At 28.9% G+C, this 25,594-nt stretch overlaps 3 protein-coding genes across 3 annotated transcripts; 1 reads left to right on the forward strand and 2 right to left on the reverse strand.

Annotated features, from left to right (window-relative positions):
- Window positions 1-5,412: 5,412 nt before the first annotated feature.
- On the reverse strand, window positions 5,413-8,449 carry LOC113373592 (superoxide dismutase [Cu-Zn]-like). The gene is made up of 5 exons (XM_026613882.1): window positions 8,312-8,449; window positions 8,082-8,158; window positions 7,874-8,015; window positions 7,471-7,553; window positions 5,413-5,682 (listed from the first exon to the last, which is right to left on the reverse strand). The coding sequence occupies exons 1-5, from the start codon at window positions 8,421-8,423 to the stop codon at window positions 5,413-5,415; spliced, it is 684 nt and encodes a 227-aa protein (XP_026469667.1). The 5' UTR covers window positions 8,424-8,449.
- Window positions 8,450-9,548: 1,099 nt separating this feature from the next.
- LOC113372206 (glycogen debranching enzyme) lies at window positions 9,549-16,625 on the reverse strand. The gene is made up of 26 exons (XM_026612523.1): window positions 16,502-16,625; window positions 16,225-16,432; window positions 16,015-16,134; window positions 15,733-15,951; window positions 15,412-15,650; window positions 15,143-15,355; window positions 14,872-15,078; window positions 14,675-14,795; window positions 14,480-14,612; window positions 13,492-13,657; window positions 13,331-13,427; window positions 13,122-13,265; window positions 12,695-13,077; window positions 12,388-12,635; window positions 12,240-12,329; window positions 12,001-12,178; window positions 11,784-11,932; window positions 11,539-11,719; window positions 11,088-11,232; window positions 10,779-11,007; window positions 10,577-10,711; window positions 10,327-10,517; window positions 10,076-10,261; window positions 9,916-10,007; window positions 9,720-9,855; window positions 9,549-9,662 (listed from the first exon to the last, which is right to left on the reverse strand). The coding sequence occupies exons 1-26, from the start codon at window positions 16,561-16,563 to the stop codon at window positions 9,618-9,620; spliced, it is 4,317 nt and encodes a 1,438-aa protein (XP_026468308.1). The 5' UTR covers window positions 16,564-16,625; the 3' UTR covers window positions 9,549-9,617.
- A 1,541-nt stretch (window positions 16,626-18,166) lies between these two features.
- LOC113373593 (probable citrate synthase 2, mitochondrial) lies at window positions 18,167-23,868 on the forward strand. Its single transcript, XM_026613883.1, has 5 exons — window positions 18,167-18,343; window positions 18,497-18,662; window positions 18,728-19,090; window positions 20,810-21,164; window positions 23,523-23,868. The coding sequence occupies exons 1-5, from the start codon at window positions 18,167-18,169 to the stop codon at window positions 23,866-23,868; spliced, it is 1,407 nt and encodes a 468-aa protein (XP_026469668.1).
- Window positions 23,869-25,594: the final 1,726 nt, after the last annotated feature.

Genomic DNA, 25,594 nt, shown 5'->3' on the forward strand with positions numbered 1-25,594 from the left:
ATTTTAATTTTGGCATTTGGAAAGAAGTACAAATAACAAATTTAAGTGCATTAGCTAAAATAACATAAGTATATGCCAATTTAAAACGTTTTTCTGTCTGCAATATCCATAATAATAACAATTCATATGTGTATTGACAATTTTCTTTTTAATAATTGACATAGATTAGATTAATAAAAGTTTTATAATAAAAAAATTAGCCAAAAAAATCTAAAGAATCTATCACATGTTAATTTGCGTAAGCACATTGCTTAAATAGCCTTTTCAGAAAATGTAATGTTTAATAATCATTAATTATTAATTAATTTCAAGTCATTATTCAGAATTTGTTTGGTATATATATATATATATATATATATATATATATATATATATAGGAGTGTGTGTGTGTGTAATAATTAGATTGTATATATATGTAATAATTAGGTAATAAAAATCAAAATCAAAACAAGTTTCAGTTAATATTGTTAGTTTATATATTTTTTTATTTTTTTATTTGTAATGTATATGTAATTATTTTGTTAAATAATGTTTGTTTTGTTTTTTCCTGGTGTGATACTGTTAACAAAGAATTGCTGAATGATGACACACAATCCGTGTCGAAACGTATATTTTAAATAAATATTTTGTATTTATTAGTTTCTTTTATTTCGTCGACTGGCTGAAAATCATATCAAGATATATATATATATATATATATATATATATATATATATATACATGTGTGTGTGTGTGAGTGTTAATTTTTCAATAACGATCTATTTACCACAAAATGTGAAACATGCTTTATGCTCGCAATCTTATAAATTTATGTTAATTGAATATAGATTTGATCTGATATTATAGAAATCGATAATTAATGACTAATAATATGTTGATAAATAAACATACAAAACTAAAGCAATACTGCAAAATGCTGAAATGTTGGAAATGCTTTAATATAGGTGTATGAGTTTAATGTCATACGATTCAGAATAACTTGAAACGTCCAGGAAACTGAACGTTTCAATCGGAAAATATAAACTTCTCCTTCTAGGTTTATATATTCGAGCATTTCCAACATTTCAGCTTTTTGTGAGATTGCTCTGGTTTTTATTATGTACATATGTGAGAAAAAATTTGGCTTTTCTTAGACGTTTTCTTAATCATGACTGCACCGATTTCAAAAATTTTAATGACTTTTGATGAAAATCAATAAGCACCCTCGTTGATTTGTTTCTCAATCAGAAGATCAATCGAGCCATTTATTTCCAATTAACAGATAGAAACAACATTTTTAGTCCACGGATTGGCCAAAAATCCTACATCGATTTTACAAGTTTAAAAACTGTTCGAAAGATAGTAGTTGGAAATCGTCCTAATTAGGTTTTGGTGAAGATAGGCCGGCCGTTTTTTGTACAATTCATGGCCTCAAAGAACAATCTAAAACAGACCCACGACATGTAGTTTAACCATACGAATTTAAATATTTATTGTCATATCTTGGAAATCACTATATTCAATCTCATTGATTAAGTCGATTAAACACACTTATCAGAAAATTGTTACAATTTGCGTTAGTTAGTTACTTACCTAGATAGTAATTTACAACCCAGTTAGTTTCTAACTTGATCGTGCAGTAAAATAATCAAATAAAGGTATTAAAAATCAAATTCATTTAAAAAGATAGTTAGCATATTTATGTTATAAAGAACATAATTAAATGTAATGAAATAAACTTTTGTTTTGTTTATTTTTTTGCAAAGCTATAAATTCATTTAATATTTTATTAGCATCATCAAAAACAATATTGATGGATTCTTCCATTGTTGTGATAGAAAGTTTGTTCTATGTTTTAAAAGATAATACTTGCTAACAGAATAGCGTGTGTTCACGTAAAAAAGCCCTTCATCACTTTCATTTGGCTTTGAACTCGTTTAATTCATTTCGTGAGCCCCCTTTAAAGTGAAAGCGTTATATTTGTAAACAATAAAAGGTGCAAGATTTGATTCTGTAAACAAAACGAGTTAATTATACAAGATAGTTATACGTAATGTATGTTATAATCTGTAAGATTGAAAAAGAATATTCTTCCAAAGCTGTTCTAAAAAGAAACTAAAAAGATTGGGTGCATTTTTAGAACAGGGAAAACGAAGAAAAAGCCCGAGATGTTTAGCAAACCTACGAAAAAATAGTTGGAATTTTTATTCGGAAAAGGTCCACTGGTATCTTGAGATTTTAAAAAGAAGTCGGACATGGATTCAATAAAAATATTCAAACAAAAATGTGAAAAACATTTTCAATGACCTGGAAACAGTTGTGTATACATAAGGGATAAGTAAATACATATTTAACAAATTTGTGGAAAAGTACCATATTAAAAACCGAAATAGTGATATTTAGATTCTGTAATACTATCGAATAATCATCAGTAAAATCTGATTATAAGGAAACAAAATATGTAACAACTACGAAAACATATTAAATCCTATAAACCACATAATAAGCAGTGTTGGTTTATAATGCAATGATTATAATTAAATGATTTGTAGGTATAGACAATTTTGGTAAGCATTTTGTTTTTCGAAACATAGCAGTGTGCTTTCAAAGCACATTGAAACTTTCATAAAATGAGAATTCTGATAGCCTCATACATAAAATAAAAGTGCAATAAGTATAATATATACTTATAAATACATATTTGTATTTATAAATACTATATACTAGGTGTAAATAATAGTGCCTTGATATCAGTACTGCATATGTAAACAATATTACCTACTAATTGTGTATTCTGTGTAAACAATAGTACCTACAAATTGTGTGTATATATAATAGTACTATAAGATTAAATAATAATAATTTTATAATATGTGTAGATTAATATGTGCGTATATATAACCCACCTACCTACTATATACTAGATAATTAGTACTAGAAAATGTTCGTAAAACGCCTTTAATATTATTATTCTTAACGATTTATATATCAAATTTGATAGATTTCTATCACTGAACTTATTTAAAATATTTCTTATGTATTTTTAATAAGAATCTTACCAGAGATATATGAGCATGATTCCACTATTCCTATATTCAAGTCTCCATCTTGTGTTACATGTGGCCAGCCTGATCCCCATGCGCTAGTGTCTTCGGTGTACTTCACACCAATCACTATGTCATTTATAAATGTCAGATTTAAACCGCGTTAACAGTTTCTTATCAGAATTTTAGTATATAAACAAGTTTAGATGTTAAATTAATTAATAATAAGTGTTAATAAAGTTTTGATTCATTTTTGCATTATGGAAACCAAACAAATTGTGAAAATCAGTGGTTATTTATCCGAAATAGTACTCGCGAACATTAGATGGAGATACGCTTTTGATGTGTAAATGTTTAGTGAATTGGGATCACAATTTGTTTTCTGTGTAGAATTCAAAGGTAATTACAATAATATTTACTGATATTACAAAACTCAACTTATTACGATTTTAATATATGTCGCCATATTAAAAGTAATATTTAAGGAATAGATTTGTGTGTACTAGGGTGTGTACAATAACCGACAGTTAAGAAAACTTTTTTTTCAAAATACGGGCGACCAGTTTCGAATAAAACAATGAAAGAATAATTCAAAACTTCAAACAAAATGAATTATTTGTTGTTTATGCATATTTTTTACTTATAAAAGACGGCTACTGATTTGCAAAGGTATTTTCATTAATCTGTCATATGTGGCCACAATACAACTGCCATTTTGAATTTTTCAAGTGTATTTTCTACCTAAGAAACGGTTTTTGAAAACCAAAATTTTCTCTTAAAAACGGTTTTTGAAAACTGACCAACCCTCTATTGAACTTTTATAATAGAAACAGGACTTTAATTGTAAAGAAACTGCTCAACTGAGTGTCGTGAAAAACTCTTCAAATCGAGTGCTTGTCGAGTTGTATTCAAGGGTTTTTAAATGGTAAAAAAGAGTTTTGGCTTATTACAGACTCATACTTTTTCCAATTTCTGTGTCAAATAGTTAAGAATGCTGTACTTTTGTTACGAAGTTATAGAATTCATTAAAACTCTCCTTCGATACTCAGGTTGTTGGATTATAATTTAACCCTTGTAACTGTGGACAGTATTAAACACTGATTTGTTTGTATATTATGTATTTGCGCAGTTCTAATTACGATCACTGATTTGTTACAAAGTTATAAATGAAAAAAGACATATTTCTTTTTATTGGTTATTTACATGTTTTTTTTCGCGGACTTTACTTTTAGAAGTAAACAACTAGTTCAATTAATACACTCCGCTACACCCTCTACCAGGGGTAGCAACCATTCCGTGTAAAGCTTAATGCCCTGAAGTTTGTCATCTTCATTGCCAATATAATAAAATGAAAAGACGTCCGAACAAATGCTTTGAAACGTCTAGAAAACATATAATTTGCAGATTCGATTTTTGGCAAAAACAAAGTTCTTATTGAATTTGAAAATTAGGATACTCATCCTGCAGCTGTTCATATAATTTTTCAAATAAGTACATATTGCTAGATGTGTTTATTAAACATTCAGTTTAATTTGAAGTTCGAAATGCTATATAGTTTTCTATTATTCTTCAAGAGCACCGCATTTATTTAATATTTTATTCAACAATACAATGTAAAACAATGAAAACAACATGATATGATATGATTTTTTTGCTTCCAATTTTTTGCACTGATCACACTATCGATTGTGTAAATAAAGTACCTAATAAATACCAAATTATTTTTTTTATTCAAATTATATTCATAAATACAAGCATCTAATTTCATTACATATTTGCAATACTACCCTAAATGATGCATGTATTTCTATATTATATTATTATATTACTTATAAGTAATATCATAGTACTCATAATATTTCTATTACTTATATTAGAATACTTAATATAAGTGATATTATATTACTGATTGTGAGTATTAATTAGTCCTGTTCAATACATTTTGAAAGAGTAGACCATGGTAAGAGAGCACAATGATTTTTTATTTAGAGGAAACAAAAACCTAACACTTGCTTCCAAATAAGCTGAGTAATTTTTATTAAGTTCTAACCAAAATAAAATAAAATATTTGATTGTTTCTAACAGCACATATTTAGTCCAGTTATTTAAGCTTAAATTGGGTAGGAATCTCGGAGTTCGAGATACCCAGCTGTAAGTCTGTAAATACTTGTATATTGACACCCTAAAAGTTGTCTCAAAACCTACATATGGTAGATTGTCAATACCATATGAAGGTTTTGAGACAACTTCAGGGTGTCAATATACAAGTATTCAAGTTGTATATAGTAGACTAGTATATACAAGACTCACAGTTGGGTATCTCGAATTCCGAGGTAAACTTACTATAATGACTGGACTAATTGTTGAAATCGTATAATCATCTATCCTCTTATCTGACGATCATAATAGAGCCACAAGCTAGTAAATCCATATTGTACAGTTCGAAAGGATTTCCTTTTATTTCTTTTTCCTCTTTGCGCTTGTAGAGGCCTAGGCCTCGGCCTCCAATGCCGTAGCCCGAACCCACAAGCGAAAGTTTGGGACCCCATGAAGACACCAAAAGCTGCAACATTATTTCATCTCCGTCCTTTTCCGTGACACCAAAATCGGTCAAAAATGAGGCGCCCGGATAAAACGGAAAACGTTGCGAAAATGGCATCTGTAAAAGGTGAAAATTAGAAATATATTGAAATTGTGAAATATACAAGATGTCTCAGAACTCAATAACAAGTCGGAATGTTGTGATTGTATTGATTGTAACTAGATTGAAAATTTTATCCCATGCAGTTTGAAAGTTAAGAGCTTTTAAGTTCCTCCTAGAGCTTTGGTAAAATCGTGATCACTTTCTGGTCATTGTGATCAATTTTAATCATGCTTATTCATTTAAACTCAAATCATAACCGTGAATAACATTTCTAAGACCACAGTCAAATATGGTGCCCAAAGTTTTCAAAACTGAAGACATTTTGTTAATTTAAAATTTACCAAATTGATGGAATTTGAGATGCAGTCCTTTAAATAAATGTACTAAAGTGTTCTAGCAAGTTTAGTTAAAAGCAGATTGTAATCAATTTTAATCATGCTTATTCACTTAAACTTAGATCATAACCGTGAATAACATTTCTAAGACCACAGTCAAAAATATTGACAAAACAGCCCTAAGTTTTCAAGAATGAAGACTTTTTGTCAATTTAAAATTTTCGAAATTGATCGAATTTGAGAGGCTGTCCTTTAAGTAAATGTACTAGAGTGTTCTAGCAAGTTCGATTAATAGTAGATTGTGATCAATTTTAATCACGCTTATTCATTTAAACTTAAATCATAACCGTGAATAACATTTCTAAGACAACAGTCAAAAACAATGACAAAACTGCCCCAAGTTTTCAAGAATGAAGACATTTTGTCAATTTAAAATTTTCCAAATTGATCGAATTTGAGAGGCAGTCCTTTAAATAAATGTACTAAAGTGTTCTAGCAAGTTCGATTAAAAGTAGATTGTGATCAATTTTAATCATGCTTATTCATTTAAACTTAAATCATAACCGTGAATAACATTTCTAAGAGCGCAGTCAAAAATAATGACAAAACTGCCCTAAGTTTTCAAGAATAAAGACATTTTGTCAATTTAAAATTTTCCAAATTGATCGAATTTGAGAGGCAGTCCTTTAAATAAATGTACTAAAGTGTCTTAGCAAGTTCGATTAAAAGTTAGTACATTTTATTCAGATTGCAAACACTTGTTAGTTTCACACTAGTAAATGGTGGTAATGTGGCAATAAAATGTTGTTTATCGTATAGATGTAGCCAATATAAAGAGGCCTGAGACATAAATCTTTTGACAAAAAAAATCGTGGTATGAATTCATAGATCACATTTTGCAAGTGAACAATTTATGCTTCTCAGTTACTAATAATTCTTTAAATTCCCAAGTGTTTGCTCTTATACTTAAGCTGCATAATCTATTCTTTTCAAGCTTTTCTTTAACATTTTTAAGCACCAAATTATTATAAAGTTAAAGAGTTTTTTAAATAAATATGAATAGCAAAGCGTTAAAATTAGTTCTTCATATAGAAATTTTTAAATTAATGAATTGTCTATTATGTAGCTAATGACAATGCATATTTATGAACTAGATAAACTAGACTCATAGTATAATTATGCTAAAATACATAGTCTATATAGAAGCAAGGTCAAGAGTGTATTTTATACAAACCCATTATATAATATTACTAGCAATTTGTATCGATCTTATTACCTTACAAAGAAAACAAATAACTTGATAATTATTTGAAGTGTAATTTGTTATTTCCTGCGTACTGAGCAGCCTTTTAATCTAATTTTTTTTTACTAAGTTACTAAGATACGCAGTAAAGATATCTCTATTTATATTTTATGAATATTTTCAAACAATTGTTAACTTTAAGTGATCAATTTTTTTTATATTTACCGCATCTATGGGATATACTGTTCCGGTAGAATCACAACCTTCACTCAAATCTCCAAATTCATGGACGTGTATTGCGTATAAACCTATAATTTGTAATAAATATAAGAAAATAAATAATATGAAATCAAATATCACATGTTGAAGAAATAATTTGCAAATCGATAATATACAGAAGCAAAACGACATGGTAACAAATACATATGTAAATTATAAGTTTTTCTGAGTAACTGAACTTAAAACTTAAATTTTTTTAACTATAATTAATTATTTAATTTTTCATTTATATTAATGTTTTCTGGGTTTTCTAAGTATAAGATGTCCCATTCTTTAGGAACTTCAAAAATTTCATTTTCCTGTTAATACATTCTTTTACTTATTTGAAGATTGATGTATTTTAAATCACCTGGTGTTAATCCAGTCAAGTTAGTTTGCAAAAATATTCGATGACCAACTAATTGACTCATATTGACTTCCCCAAATACTTCTGGTTCTGCGCCTTCTTTGGGCTGAAGAGTTGCCATGGCATTTGTCAGAGGAATGTGAGCCTAAGTTCAATTTAATTTAATTTAATAAATCATTTATAAATTAGAAATTATATGTAGATAATTTACATTAATAAATTCATGTCCTGGACCTGGTGCATGAATGAATCTTCTTGAACGTTTGTCGGCATCTGCAACTTCTGCGTCTAAAGTATAATAAATATATTATCAAGTGATTATCCGTAAACACCTCGAAATAAATTAATTCATTAACTGCTTTCGGCTTTCAAAAATTATATAGCCACTGAATAAATTTCATCACACTAATTATAATAATATATTAATAAATAATATGCTACCACTTTTTAGAAGATTTTTCTCCTTAGCTTTGACGTCCAATAAATTTTGAACGCTAAACACTGAAGCAATGCAAAAGTATAACAAAATAACTTGTAAAATTCTTGTTGACATTTTTATTTCTGTTGATCATGGAACAATCTTTTAAACTGAATAAAACTAGTCAGCAACTATCATTAGGGATTTATACGTTATCGACAGTAAAGATTATCGTTTATTTGAATAACGTGTGTTTAATTACAGTGGCGTAGAACAAAAAGTAATTTCTCGTTCATAAATATAAATTTATAACGATTAAATAAATCGCGAAAAAGCATTTAAAATTTTCCAGAGCGTCTATAGTGAGCAATTTACAAACCACTTATTTTTAATCTGCAATTAGTTAATAATTTATAATAAATTGTAGCACATAAGCATTACATTATGTGTTAATGATAGCAATATTTTGTCTACTATTGGAACGGAGATTGAATTAGTATAAAACGACTGATCTCTACTTTTTTGAAAAAAAAAGTTTACTATAACATTCTTGATTTCTAATTTTATTCCTTTACATTTACGCACGCCCATTACTTAATGAAATTCCTTGCATGCAAAAAAATAATGATATACTGCTGCACATGTGTGATTCATGTATTTACAGAGTAATTGGTATGTAAAAATAATAGAATAATAACCATCATCGCCTTGAAGCATTGTTAAACTCGTAACTTCCAGGTTATCGTAAAAATCTTTATAGAATAGGGCCCATAAATCAAATGTTGCAATATAAATGTTCAAAACCGCCGGATGTTATATCATTCAACTGAAATATTCATAACATCATATAAAAAACAAATGTAATGTAAATAAATATTTTGGATAATGCGATATTTTGCTAATATTAATGGTACGGTAAATGTGTAATAACATTTTACAATTACGGATGAAATTAACCAAAAATTTGTAAAAACAAATGTTCTGTATATCAATGTATCGATGTGTAATTCAATTCAATTATTTTTATAATCAATACTTATTATTGCTATTAGAAAAGCGATATAATGGATGTTTTTATATACCATTTTTTGATTGAAGTTAATTTACATAAAGCTGCGTAGAGAAATCATAAAACGAATATTTTCAAGATCAAAGTTGAACCTGAATACCTGAAAGCGCATATAGTATAATTTATAAATTTTCATCTGCATCATATGAATTTTCTCAATAAAAATATAACTCAATAATATCATATTTTTTGTTTTTATTATCATCAAATATAAAAATACAAAAATAGTTCAAATATATGTATTTAAAATTTCAATTATTCTAATTTTCTGTACACTTCTCATATTCTTCAATATCATAAAGAGCCTGAAAATGTGAAATATATTATATAGCATAATTAATTTATACTTTATTTTAACTTACCTCTAATATAGTTGCAACACTCCATGCTTGAGTAGCACATGAATGCGTACAGATCGACCCATTTTCATTTGTTAATTCTGGAAGACCTCTCCAGTGATTTGTTTCAATTTCAGTCAAATGTTTTGATAATAACCCGCTTAAATAAAATAAATTAGGAGACAAATATCATTATTTTTATACAATTTTGTTTCCTTACCTAACTTCCAATAATGTATCATCCAAGCATTGGATTTTGCTAGCAAAATGTAAACGTGCTCTAATATAGAAGCCTATTGGCCATAACCATTCCTGATAAATAAAATTGATAATAAAAATTTTAATGTATTAATTTTATATAAACTGTTTAATCAACTTACTGGTCCTTGGTGATAGTTGAAGCCATGAGCTATTGCTGAATCTTCTGAATCATTAGAATTGTCATAGTTTGGCCTGTAAGCCCAATCTGATGGATCCAAAGTTTTCATACCAAGAGGTCCTAATAAAATGCTTTTCACTTTTTCTAATGCTTTCCAAGCATTTTGAGTATTAAACAGATCCGGAGCCTTCAAAATTCATATAATTAGATAACATAATCTTTAAAAAGTATTTAATATAGCGAATTATTTACAATAGCCATAGCAACTGGAAAATTGCAACGCATTTGATAATCAGGCCAACGTTTTGATGCTCCTACAGTATCTTTATATATGTTTAGCTGGTTCACATATTCATCATGCTTATCTATATAAAAACTTTCTTCAAAATTCATCTTAATTTTATTAGACCATTCTTTGAAACTCCATTTGATCACCTCGTCGTCTAAATATGGAATTATTTATTAATTTAATTTTTATTTCACGAATGTATAAACAATTTACCGTTTCCTGTTATATTTGTAACGCCTTCGTAAGGATAAATCTTATTTTCAAAACATTCAGAAAGCCAAGTGATCACGCTATAACTCAAAGCAACGATTTCAACAGCACTGCCATCCCTTGGTGTAGCTGGTATGCCTATATAGTAATAGTTTACAAGGTTAAATTGCTTTACCCTTAGTTTCATATTTGATTTTGAAATTACCTTTGGTGCAAGCCTTAGCACTAGATCCCATTTTATCCATCCAAGTTCCACAATTCCACTCATTACCACCGAAAACAAAACCTGTTTGTATATTTACGCCGATTTCATTATCAAAACCTTTATCAGTCATGTGTTCATCTATCTGCCGTCCTGCATTTCGTTCACGAAACTTTAAGCCTTTAAAATGTTTTTCCAATGATTCTTGCATTACTTCATATAGTGGTTGATCCTAAAATAAATATGAAATTAATAAATCACTCCCGTTTCATAGCTCTTGTATCTTGCTAAACAAAAATTTTGAATATTTACCACTTCTGCTTGATTTGCTTCAGAATCATCTTGTGGGTATAGACGTAATACCATATAATTTAAAATTTTGGAACCATCAGGAACCAAATTCACATACGATTTGATACATTCCAACCACCACCAAATCGCATCGCGGCAATTATATCTAAAATTTGAAATTATTTTAGAATTATTTTAGAAGAAATTAAAATATATTTTAGAAATATATTTAGATATAAAATTTAATATTTTCATATTATTTCAGAAATATACTTTAAATTATAATAGTTAAATGTAAAGTTTTCTTGTTAAAATATATCCCCTACAGAAGAATAAAAATATTTTCTTCCATCAAATTTAAAAATATAAATAAATTAGATTTTAGATTATTATTATTTAATTATCCAAAAATAAATTTTAGCTTGTGTATAGTTTCACAATTTTAGTTTGATATTATATAATAGTTTCAGACCTTGCGTTGTAACCTCCACTTAAAAGATTTGGTATCAAACCATGCCTTAAGCAGGCTGCAAATCCTAATATTAATTCTAAAGCTTCATCGAAACGCCCGGTTAGTAACAATAGACCTCTAAGGCTTATAAAAGTATCTCTACCCCAGCATCTCATATAATCGGTAGCAAAATGAGGAAGCCCTAAAACAATCTTCAATCATTTCCACTCTAATTGCATTAATGTCATTCAAGACTTTTAAATTACCCGCTGAAAGAGTTGCACATTTAGTGTTATCAATTACTTTATGTAGATTTGGACTAAATGGAGGCAATTTTGCCGAAGGACAAACTGACATAAATTGTAAAGAACTGAGACCTAAATGTTTTATGAATGTATCTCCGTTTTGTATGAATCTGAAACAAAATGAGGTTCATTAAAGTTCATGGAATTCCTTGTATGTATGATATAATATAAAACTTACTGTGACATTAAGCTTAAACTATGATTCTTGATCAAATTATATACACTACGGACTATTCTATCAAAATACTTTGGTACTAAATACCTCGGTATACATTTCAAAGGGTCAAAAAGTTGTTTCATCCAAAATTTCATTGCCAATAATCCATTTTTCGTTTTTATACGTTGCCAAATATAATCTTTAAAACAAACAATATATTAAATAATGTATGCATAGTATATTTTTATAATATCAAATACCTAACATCCAATTTCCATCTCTAAGATTAGAACACATGGGATGCCCTAAGTCATTATTTTTACTTATATCGTCAAGTATAGAAATAAAACCTGAAATATATTTTAAATTTATATGCTGATTTGTTTTTTCAGATATAAATTAGATTACCTTGTAGACCACAATAAACTAATGGTCCTAAATTAGGTATCACATAAACTCCTTTATCACTATTATCTCTTTCTTCTTTATCAGACTTGAATAAAATTTCATTACAATGGTTTAAATTAATTTTTTCTAGCATAGATTTTATTAAAGTCCTTATTTGGATAACCTCATTTGAATTTATATCATCAATAACATTCAAAGATTTTTTTATTTCGTTTATTGATTTTTTGGACTCTTCTTCTAATGATACTCTGTAAAGATTGTGGCATATTTAGTTCTTCATTAAAATTCCGAAATAAAAATTATTTACCTTATAGCTAATACTGATCCTGGCTTGAATTTTCTAAAATTAAATTGTTTATTATTTTCTGTTGATGCATCTTCAAGCATTCCAGATTTATCTATATTAATATTTGTTTTAATGTCAACTTTATAATTATTTAATCCGTTAATGATCTTGCTATCTAAAGAATAAGAATTAGGTTCATTTAAATTTTCATTAAACTCAATTTCAAATAAGATTTCTTCAAAATGGCCTTCAAATTTGAGTGGACGTATATTAGGAGTAGAAAAAGGCCAATCATTGTTTGGTAGTTGAAAGCATGTGTAAGCGACTAAAATAATACTTTCGTGCGTTTTTGGATTATGTCTAGTAACTGCTACTATATGCTCGGTCATTTGATCTACATAAACCTATAAAATAATTAAATGTTTATCATCTTGATATTTAATATTACAAAATAGTGAGCTACCTCTGAAAATCCAAATTCAGAGAGGTATCCATGTAGTTCATTTAAACACTTTTTAGCAGAAATTATCCCTGTATTGCAAAATGTCTCATCCCATGATGCATATTCTCGTTCTTCATTAACAACATGTATCTGTGGATTTTCTTTCAATAAATATGTATAAAATAATATTTAATTGATTCATTACAATTTCTCACATGATGCGGCACTAGTTCATCATATCCTCTATTACTTCCAGTCCCACAACAAGCCATAGATACCAGGGCAGATGTTGGAATAAAATCGTAAACGGATCTAAATAATATTTTTAATAGAATTATATTGTTAAAAGTTTTTAAGTAAAGATTGAATCACAAACCTCTTAGAAATTGGTGATGGATTATCATGTGTAAGATCCATGAATAATGCATTAGCAATTACAGGAGTTAGAATATTGTCATATTTTTGGAAAGAACCTACTGGTTCACCACCATACCGATAAACTAAACGTCCTTCTTCATGGGAATTCCAAGCTGATTGCGCTTCTTTAAAAACAAAGGCAAATTAGTTGCTAGTGAAATTTTGCCTTAAAGCAAGTTGTATAAAATTCCCGACTAATGGGGTGCATAGCATCGTGCCTTGAGGCAAATTTCTGAAACTTCCCGTATCGTAATTAAAAATCTTGGTACGCAACGCAAAAAAATTTACACAAAACGTGTACATGTTATTAAAATCTCTATAAAATATCTGATAATTTGATGTACATAATGTCCAATGAACATTTTTGACCGCCAAATGAAATTTTTTTAACTTCTTTTTATTGAGAGTCCATAACCGCTGGACCTGCCTTCCCAAAAATTTATTCAGTTTTTCATCTTGCCAATACAAGTAAAATGTTTTCTGAATTATTAAAATCGGAAGGTCCGTTCTCTTAAAAACTGAGTTACCGTTTTTGGCACTTTTTGCCCCATATCTTCGGAAGGGCTGGGCTTGTCTTCGCCAAAAACTAATCAGCATGTCTCTTTATCAATACGAATCGAATGTTTTTTGAATTATTCATATCGGTTGATCGGTATTCCCGAAATCGTCGACGAAACTTTGTATCCGCGCACACACGCAGATTCACATACTTTCTAAAGTATGATTTTTTTATGATAAGATTTTCTAAGGTATGCCAAAATATTCAGAAACCTTTGAAACGTAAATATATATAAAAATTCATTTTCGATTTTTTTGCGATTACTATAACTTACCCTACGGGAAGTTAATGAACCTCATCAAACTTTTGGTGAATATGATCTGTATCATTGCTATAGAATAGTTATTCTGATAAATTTATTACTTTTATTAATCTGAGTCTATATTACCTCTAATTAGAGAAGTGATGCCCAATCTGTTAACAAATATATTATCTTTTTCATCAGAATTAGTAAAGAGTTCGGCCATGACATAAAGATTTGGATTTATTTTCCTGGCACTATCTAATAAATATTCAGCAACCTGCATCATATTTGAAAATAAGTTTATATTACTTACACAAGTTTTTCACAAATATACATTACATGTAATGGTGTTGAATGACAATTATCTAGCCGCACTCCATGAAATATTTTCACAGTTTGTTCCACATAATTCTTCATATGATTCCATAAATATGGATTGTCTTCGGGTTTTTCGCCATACCTATTTCAAAATTAATATTTCGAGTAATTAATAGATTTTGATTATAAAAAAAATATAAATATTTAATGCATTTAACCTTAATTTTATACAATCTCCCCAAGAAATAAGTTCTCTTCTAAGATATACATTATTAAAACCACTTTGAAATTCAGCAAAATCAATTAAAGGATCCGAGTTCATCACCCAACCATTATGTGCCATGATAAATGCACCCTCTTCAGAAAAAATAACATTTTCTGCTTCTTCTAATGTATTTACATCTTTACTAAAATCTGTAAAATATCTGAAAAATAAAAAAAAAAGTTAACGATTATTACTACACTTATAATACATGTTGATTTTCATACCTTGGAAATAACGGGTATTTCTCATTTATTATTTTATATTTCGGACCATTTTCTTGAACTCTTTCATATCTTACTCCTGCAATAACATTATCAACAGCTGATATCAAAAGAGATTGTATTTCATCACGAATGTTAGCATTCAGACCGATAATAAATTGTTTAAATTTATTTACTGATTCTGTGATATCATCTTTGTCATAATTGTTATCATTACTAAAATAATTTTTTTTATAAATTATAATTATGTGAGTTATTTTTATAATGCATACCTTTTAACGATTGAAAAGACAGCTATTGCTTTTTCTAGATCTATAGTTGACGATAAACGTTTGAACTCGGTATCCTGTATAATTTTTAAGTCATTGTGATCACATTTTTTATATTTTCTGACTGTATTATTTCTGAGAAGTTCTTGAAATTTGTCACTTAGGACTTCAACATTTAATTGATAGAATTCCCATAGCTTTAACTTTGGCAAGTATTTTTCAAAAATAATTTTGCTCAATATCTAAAGTTATAATCAAAGATAATTATATGAAACTTTATAAAAATTCAATTAAGTAGAATTATATTTTTTTATTATTTCATACCTCTAGAGTATTTTCAATAAATCTGTTTTCAAATATACCATAAGGTTCTAAGGCACCATTAGACACATCTTCACCGATTTTAAATAATAAAAAATCTAATAAAGCAGCTGGTCTTAAATGTGGTGAATTTTTACAATTATAAGAACATTCAGGATGTTCTTGCAACCATTGACTTTCATTAGCTGTATGATTAAGAACAATATCGCAAACAAAAGCCATCTAAAATAACATTTACTTGAATTTAATTTAAAATTTTACTATAAACAATGCATCAATTATTACCTTCCAATCATTTGAAAGTTTTGATAAAAATAATTGTAAATTTTCAATATCTGAACCAATGGCAGTATTTAATTTCAATTGATCGCTGATGCTATAACTAGACCTCGATCCGCCCAGCATCTAAATTAAAATCATACTCATATGTAATACATTTTACTATAAAATAAATTTATATAGACAATTATAAAATAGATTTATTTTTAAAATTACTTGAATCGGAGTGAAGTGAATCATATTGTAACCAGATTCTTTAGCTACTCTAAGCTTAGATTCCCAAGTATCGATTTGTCCCAAACATTTCACAAGTACAGTTTGGCATCTTACTGCATCTGGTTGTAATGTAATACTATTATCATATAAACCTAATTGTATAATTGGATCTTTGCAAAAATATCCTGACCCATCAAGCTCGATTGATCTACAAATGCAGGTTTGAATAATATTTTCGTCATTATTTAGTAATAAAATATTTTTTTGCTTTGCTTACTTATTAAATTTAAAATAATAATGGTAACTGCCAGGTCGGTCTAAAGAAATTTCACAGTACATATCGACATTTTTAATTATTGTATAATCAGAATCTTTAATAAATGCAACGGGTTTTCCTGTTTTACAACAAAGCCAGCGCAGTACATTGTATTTTTTACGTTCAAAACTTTCACCTGCATCGATGAAAAAAAATGTATTACTTTATTCGATTAGCTTAGATTAGTGAATATTGTTTGTGAAATTTCATACCATTTTCTGGATAATTACAGTACAGTACTATGCTTTTTCCTAATAAACTAGGTCCTGGATAAATGTGTAGGGTGGAATCATTGGGTACTCTATATAAAGTAGATTCTTTATTTTCACCATTATTTATTACTAATTTAGAACAAGTTTTAGAACACATTTTTCTGCTATGTTTAGAAATTGTTAAATTACATCAGAAAACTCTTCAATATTTAATGTGAAAGATAAAATTATATTGTAGATAAGATATAAATTAAAAAATCATCACTTGTCGATAAAAAAATTAGATATTCGTTTAATATGTATTCACATATTATTGTTATCATAAAACATAAATAAATTTTAGTAAACAAAGTACATGTTTTGACATATTGAAGTTCTAAGTGAAGGTGACATCCAGAGCAACATGTGCTTATCATGATCAAAGCTCAAGATGAAAATATCAATAGAGTTCGCCTCCGTTTTCAAATGAAAACAAGCAGAAAGTTCTTTGAATCATTCAAATTGGACGCTTAGTTCTGTCAAAAACTGCCATTATTTGCACATTCAGCTCTGTATCTTCGAAATGGCTGGACGTGCCTTTGCCAAAAACTAATGACCTCTTCTCCCAATCATTACAAATTGATTTTTTTTAAATCATTCAGTTCGGATATTCCTTTCTCTCAAAAACTCAATTTATATTTTCTGCACACTTTGTTCCGTATCTCCGTAACGGCCGAACCTGCCTTTGCCAAAAACTAATCAGCACATCTCCCTATCAATAGGAATCGAATATTTTTTGAACCATTCAAATCGGTTGATCCGAGGACAAAAAAATGCGGATATACAACACAGAAACACACACATCCATTTTTTCAGAGGTATGCCAAAATGTTCAGAAACCTTCAAAACGTGAAGATATGCAAAAATTTTCATTTTCAATTTTCGGTTTATTACTATAACCACCCTACGGGAAGTTAATTAACTTAAATTTATATTTATGAATCATTTATAAATAATGATCAAGTCAAACTAGCACAACGGCTTATAGGACTCCTATGTTTTGATTGCTGTTCAATAATAATACATAATAATAAGTTGATTATTAAATGTTTCGGAAAGTTTACGCAGCTTTGCTTAAGGCAAAATGCCACCTCCATCTAGTTTATTATTCTATCCTAATGTTCTCTATATTTTTGCGTAGGTTGACCTTATTACTATAGGCATTAAAATTCACATTTAAATTCACGATTTTCAATAATGATTTATATTATTGTCACTTTGTATACATTAAAAATCTTCAACAATTAGAGAACGTCACATATTTATCACAATTCATACCTAAACACTTTTGTTTTTAATTAATATGCAATTGACAGAAAGCGTCATAGATTTTTCAAGTGTTTTATGTATTTTATTTTTGAAACAGGTGTTAATTATGCTTAATAAATCTCTTACACTATGCCGTCTGACGATATATCTTAAAAGTTCATTTAAACGTAACTATGCAACTGGTCAATCTGAATTGAAATCTATTCTTGAAGGTATAATCCCAGTTTATAAAGAGAAAGTTAAAGAACTCCGAAAAAATTATGGCAAAAAGAGGGTTTGTGAGGTAATAAAATTTCTATCATACAAATATATTGTTCCTATATGTAAAAATATATATTTTACAAATCATCCATTATAATATTTCTATTAAAGTTTATATTAAAATAAGACAAGTTTAGACAAGTTTAAGTACATACTGACTGATAATTTTCTTAAGGTTACCGTTGATATGGTGTGCAATGGAATGTGCGGATTGCAAGGCCTTGTTTATGAGCCTTCAGTTGTAGATCCACAGGAAGGAATACGTTTTCGAGGTCTAACCATTAAAGATTGTCAAAATCTGCTGCCCAAAGCACCCGGTGGCGAACAACCCTTACCCGAGGGTAAAGTATAGAAAACATTTAAGTCAAGCTAATTTTCCAAAATCAATTATATAATTTTACATAAGGTTTATTTTGGCTGTTGCTGACCGGACGCATACCGACCGATGATCAAGTAAAAGGCTTGTCGAAAGAGCTTGCAGAACGTGCAACTATACCTGCTCATGTCGCATCATTGCTCCATAAAATGCCTGCAAACCTAAATCCTATGTCACAGCTATCATGTGCTGTGACAGTACTGAACACAGAAAGTCATTTTACAAAGGCCTATTCCGAAGGGAAGATAAAGAGATCTTCTTATTGGATTCCAGTTTTTGAGGATGCATTGAACTTGATCGCTAAACTACCTGTTATCGCTGCTACTATTTACAGAAATGCCTATAGAGATGGGAAGATTTGTAAGACGATCGATACGACAAGGGATTGGGCTGGTAGTAATAATTACATTTTTAATAGTTTGTAACACTTTTTCGTTTGATTTTGAGTACAAAAACAGCTTCATTCGCTTGAAAAGAAATAAGCTTTATCAGTTATTTCAGCAAAACCTGCTATTAACACTATTCCTACCGATATTTCATGTTTACTATTCCTACCGCGACCGGTCAAATGACCGGTCATGCAAAATCTATGTTTTTCAGTATTGAATGAAGAGTTAATGCTAGCTCATGAGTTTAGAAATACAAATAAAAAATATTTCTTTTATTTTAGAATGCAAAATCTACACTTTATTATGTTTTATCAATTTTTTTCTTAAAGTGAATTTTCTGCACACGCATTTTTTACGTTTTTGGCTGATTTTGTTCGCTCTATTATTTTTCTAAAACATTATCTGGAATATTTTCTTTTAGGGAATCTGTTTTATACTTGTTCTTGGTTGATTTTTTTCTGAATTCTTGTTGGAACTATACGGCAAGTTATTTATGTGACAACTATGGATTTATCCTGAATAAATCCAAAATAATGTAAATCCTGGATAAATTCCACCTAAATTTCATATTTTACCGAATGATTTCTGACTATTTTATGAATGATATCTACATCAAACACATACCAATTGAATTGACTCGCGTATTAGTGCAATTTTTTCAACATATGTGTATGTAAGTGAAAATTAGAATCTCCTTTCTTGGCTTTCAAAACTGTCAATATTATTTGAGTGATGAAGTCCTTGATTTTTAGTTCTACCAGTATCTATCTGTAGCTGTTGTATTGCTTCAATTGTACATACCATCACAGTTTTTTTTTGAACGAAAAGTTTAGCTATAAGTAGGATGGTAAAAGCTTTATATATTTTTACATCGTACTAGCGATTTTGATAATACGGTTTCATTAGTTATAAATCTTCAAAGAAATTCTTAGTGCGAATTGTTGGGCATAATTATATTTATATCGTATATTGAATGGTTACTAAAATTATATACTACGTTTTCCTGAATATTATTGATCATGTGTTGAATAAATTTACACCTTACCTTTATTAAAAATATAATATATACTGAAAATATATATGATAGTAATACGTGGTCTTTTACAACAATTTTGATTGCTGTCAATATAGTTGAACCAACCTTTGGATTCAAAACAAAACCTATCAATTTGTTGTTTGGATTCCTTCGTAAAAATCTGTCTACACATAGACATTGATAAAAAATGAGAAAACCCACATTTTACACCGTAGAAGTGCAATATTTATACTCCTTGCCACATATGCACAGTGTGCAATAAAATAGAAAAAAATGCATATAAATTTGCAGAAGGCAGTTTTCACCACTCTAAATACTTCTGCATTTACATTTTCTTGTAAGTTCGATAATATTCTTAACAATTACTACAAAAAATGCCGTCCGAACATCGTCTTTCCTACTACCGGTCTAATGACCGGTCGCGGAAGGTAAGACAGTATACATTTTTTTTCCAAAAATAAAAATTGAAAAAAACAAATTAACATTGAAAAGCCATAAAGTTTAATGATAATTCATTTACGTTTGATATGAAAAATACTAATTGAAAAATCAAAAACGGTCATTTGACTGGTCCCGGTAGGAATAGTGTTAAGATTGCTAATTTTGGTTAATCTCAGATTTGCAATTGAAATTATTTTACACCAGAAAATTAACATTCAGTAATTTAATTAGAGCTTGATAACTCAGGTAACTTTGCATGCATGCTTGGATTCGAAGACGAACGATTCGCAGAGTTGTTGCGTATGTATCTGATGATTCACAGTGACCACGAAGGAGGCAGTGTGTGCACTCACGCTGTTCATCTTGTCGGATCAGCCTTAAGTGACCCTTACCTCGCATACGCTGCAGGAATTAATGGTCTCGCTGGTCCGCTGCACGGCCTGACGAACCAGGCGGCTCTGATCTTCGTGACGAGAATGCGCGCGGACCTGGGAGACGATCCGAGTGAAGCAACTATGCGTGAATATGTCCGCGAAAAACTCGAAGCTGGTGAAACAATACCGGGGTATGGGCATTCGGTCTTGGAATGCATTGATCCAAGGTAGGCAGATTAACTTATTTGTGTTAATATTTAAAGTTCAACTTTGATTGATAGTTTTTGAATTTACATACTTTTGAAAGAATTATGGTAGGGCGAGGCACAAGGGTCCAATTTGGCTTTAAGCAATTATTTTTATAAAAACCAAACCAATTACACCTAAGTCTGTTTTTACACGATCTTTTTGTATACGGTTTTGATATAACACGGTTTGAAAATTGAATATTTTAAAATTTTTTACTCGATTTTATTCCATTTAGCACGATTTGAAATTGTATGTACTTAAATTTTTTTTGTCAAATTTAATTTTTGCGAAGTATGTTCATATCACAAAAAAGTATTTATGAAAGAAAAAAGTCTGAAACCATCGATAGTATCGATAGTTTGCAAACACTAGCTTAAAGATTTAAGTGAATTCCCCTTTAGCGCGTACAAACAATTTTTACTGCTCAAAGCAAATGTGAATAGCACTAATTTAGGGGAATTCCCTTTACGTGCATACAATAAACCTATTCTTTTCGTTCACAACATAGTTTTTTAGTTCCTGAACTTGCCATACATTTAATTTATATTACTTTTAAAATTAGATTGCATATCTTTTTTATCATTAATTACTATGCTTGTGAAAATAAGCATTATATATTTGATTTAATAAAATAAACATGAATTCTTGTTCTTAAAAATTCTTGTTTTTCACTAATTTTAATAGGTTTTAGAGATTAGGAACAAATCACCCATTTTTGTATAAGATCAATGTCTTTTTTACACGTTTTTTTTTACACGGCTTCTTCTGGAACCAATCTACTGTGTAAAAACAGACTTAGGTGTATATCACAATAAATAACACATATTAAACAAACAACTATCGATGTGTTTTTAGCTATTTTTTATTCTGCTCGCACCTCCTTTAGCCCTCTATGAGCGGGGTAAAAAGAGTCAGCCATGGGGTGAAAAGATGTATTATTTAAATTTTAATTTAAAGAAAGGCTTTATAGAATAATGGCTACATTATGTATCAATGCGATACAGTTTAATTATCAAGTTGTCTAACAAAACTAAAAATCCTATTCTGAGTATGTATTTTTAAACATAATAAACAAAAAAAAATTAACAACTCTACTTCTTCATACATTTTGCTTTGGGAGTCAATTCTCTGTATTTTGTTATAATCAAACTCATTGTTCCTTATAATAATTACAAATGAGATTCATACAACTTCTGTTTAAAATACATATATTTTATTGGCACGTTTTTTATAAAGTTAGCAATGGACACAACATTTATATGGAACTTTCTCAGAAGAATTTATCATTAGAATTGAAATAGCTATTAATTTAATTTGTCTATGTATAATAATTTTTTAAATTTATTTTACATTTATATTTGCCATTTTCTTCTGATTTCTTATCCTTTTGGCATATGCCATTCCTCAAATTAATTTAGCTGTGTTTCTCAAGTGTGCATTTGACTGAATAATACCTGCACCTCGCCAGTGTAAATGTTTAGGTGCTTTACCCTAATTGCATGTAAGTTATTCTAGAGATTATATAAAAAAACTCTTGAATTTAACTCGAAAAAACAACATAACTTATAAAGCAATTAAATAACGTATACTTAAGAATTATATTCAGATATCGTAAACTAAATAGGCGTGTTTAGAGCAAAAACTTAAACCGAAAAAAACTACTTTCGTTAAAATTTAAGTCTTTTTTATATAGTTTTTATAAAAACTAACATGTGGGTGGGGTAAGAAGGTCCAACTGAACCTATATACCCGCAAAGGTGTAAAAAATGAAAATAGTAAATAAAAAAGAAAATTAAGTTAGAAAAAGCAATTTCATAAGAGATAAGCTGAATAAATATTTATTCCAACCGCGCTGATAATTTTTTTTGATGTTAACCTATGGGGTAACAAATTTTTGAACAACAGCAAAAATAACATGTTTATAAAATGATGATTTGGCTGGGAGTTTTACTGAACATAGTCAGATAGTTGTTTGATATGTGTTATTTGTTGTGATACAATTGGTTTGGTTTTCACAATATATTTGCTCAAAATCAAATTGGACCTTTGTGTACCGCCTTTGAAAAAGTATCGGTGAAAAATCTATACTTTACTTGTTTTTGAAATTTTTACCCGCGCAATCCTATTTATTTATTTTCTCTAAACTTGCTAATGGGCGCTTATGAAAACAAGACGTCGACCCAAAATCATCTTACAACTACGTAAACGTACAATCAAATTTCGATATTTCAAATTGACAACATGAAACATTCCTAATCAAATTAATTAGTTTTATAAGATCACGTCAATCATAATTATTATAAAGAAACAAATGGAAAGTTTATCTCCAAATTCAGGTATATCTGTCAACGCGAATTCGCGCTCAAGAACTTGCCAGACGACCCGTTATTTCGTCTAGCGTCTGTCATGTACAGAGTTGTCCCAAGCATGCTTCGCGTTCAGACGGATCCTGGTAGCTCTGGTGTTAATGAGAAATGCTGGCCGACGGTGGATGCTCAGTCAGGAATTCTTCTTCATCATTACGGAATGCGAGAAATCGGATTCTACGGTGCCCTCTACGGCGTAGCAAGATCCTTGGGTTCACTTGCATCTTTAGTTTGGGACCGTGCCTTAGAATTACCCATCGAACGACCAAAATCGACATCGTTTGATGAATTGATGAAAAGTGTACAGAACAAATGATTTAATTCCCTTGATAGTATGCTCATCGATGAAAATTGATTTTACATTGTCTTGTTTATGTTATGGAACGTACTAAATACGATCATGCTCGTTATTTTTTCCCGATTTTCTAATAACTCACTTATGAATTCTTTATAATTAAAGACTGCTATGGAATTAAAGCATCTGTCTGTACAAAATGCATATTTCTATAAATAGCATATTGAAAAAAATGATATTTGCTATAACAGCCATGTTATGAATTTAATAAATAAATGACGCAGCTAATATTTAAGTATTGCTATCGATTTCTTTTTAATTTAAAGGCAATGATTCACTTTATTGAATGGCTCTCAGAACAAGAACGTATTATAAACTGACATTCGTAACATGAGTTTGAAATCTATTCGTAATAATCGGGCATACTGCTGTGAACCAAATGTCCATCTTTTTGGTGACCGTTCGGACATTCTTTACTTTCACGTGACGTTTGTATCATTGGGTGTTGCTAATGGTTTCAGTGAAATTCACTTAAAAAATTTATGTTAATATAGATGAATAAATTTATCAATCGCAGCGGTTTATACAATCAGTGAAATAGAGAAAACTGGTTCTCAAATAACTCATCTAGATTTCTATCTTTGATATGCGGCAGAGATATTAAAAGACATAAAACTGAAAACTGATCGCATTAAAAGTATAAGTTTTGAATATTTAATCACAGTGTCTATTTCTTAACATTCTTTTATTTTTATAAATATTTACATATAAACAATGGAATTAAAATGAAATTATAATTTTAAGAAAATAGAATTATTTATATACTACTATCCTTTCTACTTTCCTTTAATTGGAATGTTCTTATATAATGCATATTGTAAAATACGTAAAATACAGAAATATTGATAAATGGTAATTATATCATGGTTTTTCATTTTGAATGAAATAAATGTTCATATATTTTTTAAAATATAGATGGAAATTTCACTGTTCGTTAATATATATATATATATATATATATATATATATATATATATATATATATGAGTGAGTTCTTGAGGACGATACATCAAACAAAGAAAAGCCAAAGATTTATAAAATAATCTTTATTTCCAAACGTTTCGACATTCAATTTAATGTCATCATCAGTGGATATTACGTTGGTTGGTTACTAAAAAAGGCTTTTATACATGCCTCGGTACTAGCAAAGTACAGAAGTCGTGGCAGAAATTACATAATTCTACTTACATTTTTGTTCAATAAAACTATCATTTTTCTGTTAACATCATACAAAAAAATTATATAAAAAATGCATAGTGCTGACAAGTTAGTTGTATAAATGTTAGTGCCAATCTCTAGTGCTGTGTACACTTCTCTATATGTAACCAACCAACGTAATATCCACTGATGATGACATTAAATTGAATGTCGAAACGTTTGGAAATAAAGATTATTTTATAAATCTTTGGCTTTTCTTTGTTTGATGTATCGCCCTCAAGAACTCACTTATATATTTCAACATCAAAATTAACTACTAAATCATATATATATATATATATATATATATATATATATATATAGTAGAACTCGCAATGAAAATTGTTTTGAATGTGGTTATTATATATAGAATCGTTGCGATCATGACCAGTCAGCTAATTACCTTGATTAATAATTAAGTAATGATACATCAATTTCGATGTAGGAGTAGTCATCTGTTCTAAACTTTGGCGCCTGTAATTATAAGAAT

Source organism: Ctenocephalides felis, unplaced genomic scaffold (assembly GCF_003426905.1).
Source record: "Ctenocephalides felis isolate EL2017-DRISC unplaced genomic scaffold, ASM342690v1 CF-g0.4_SCAFFOLD_01604, whole genome shotgun sequence".
NCBI lineage: Eukaryota > Metazoa > Arthropoda > Insecta > Siphonaptera > Pulicidae > Ctenocephalides > Ctenocephalides felis.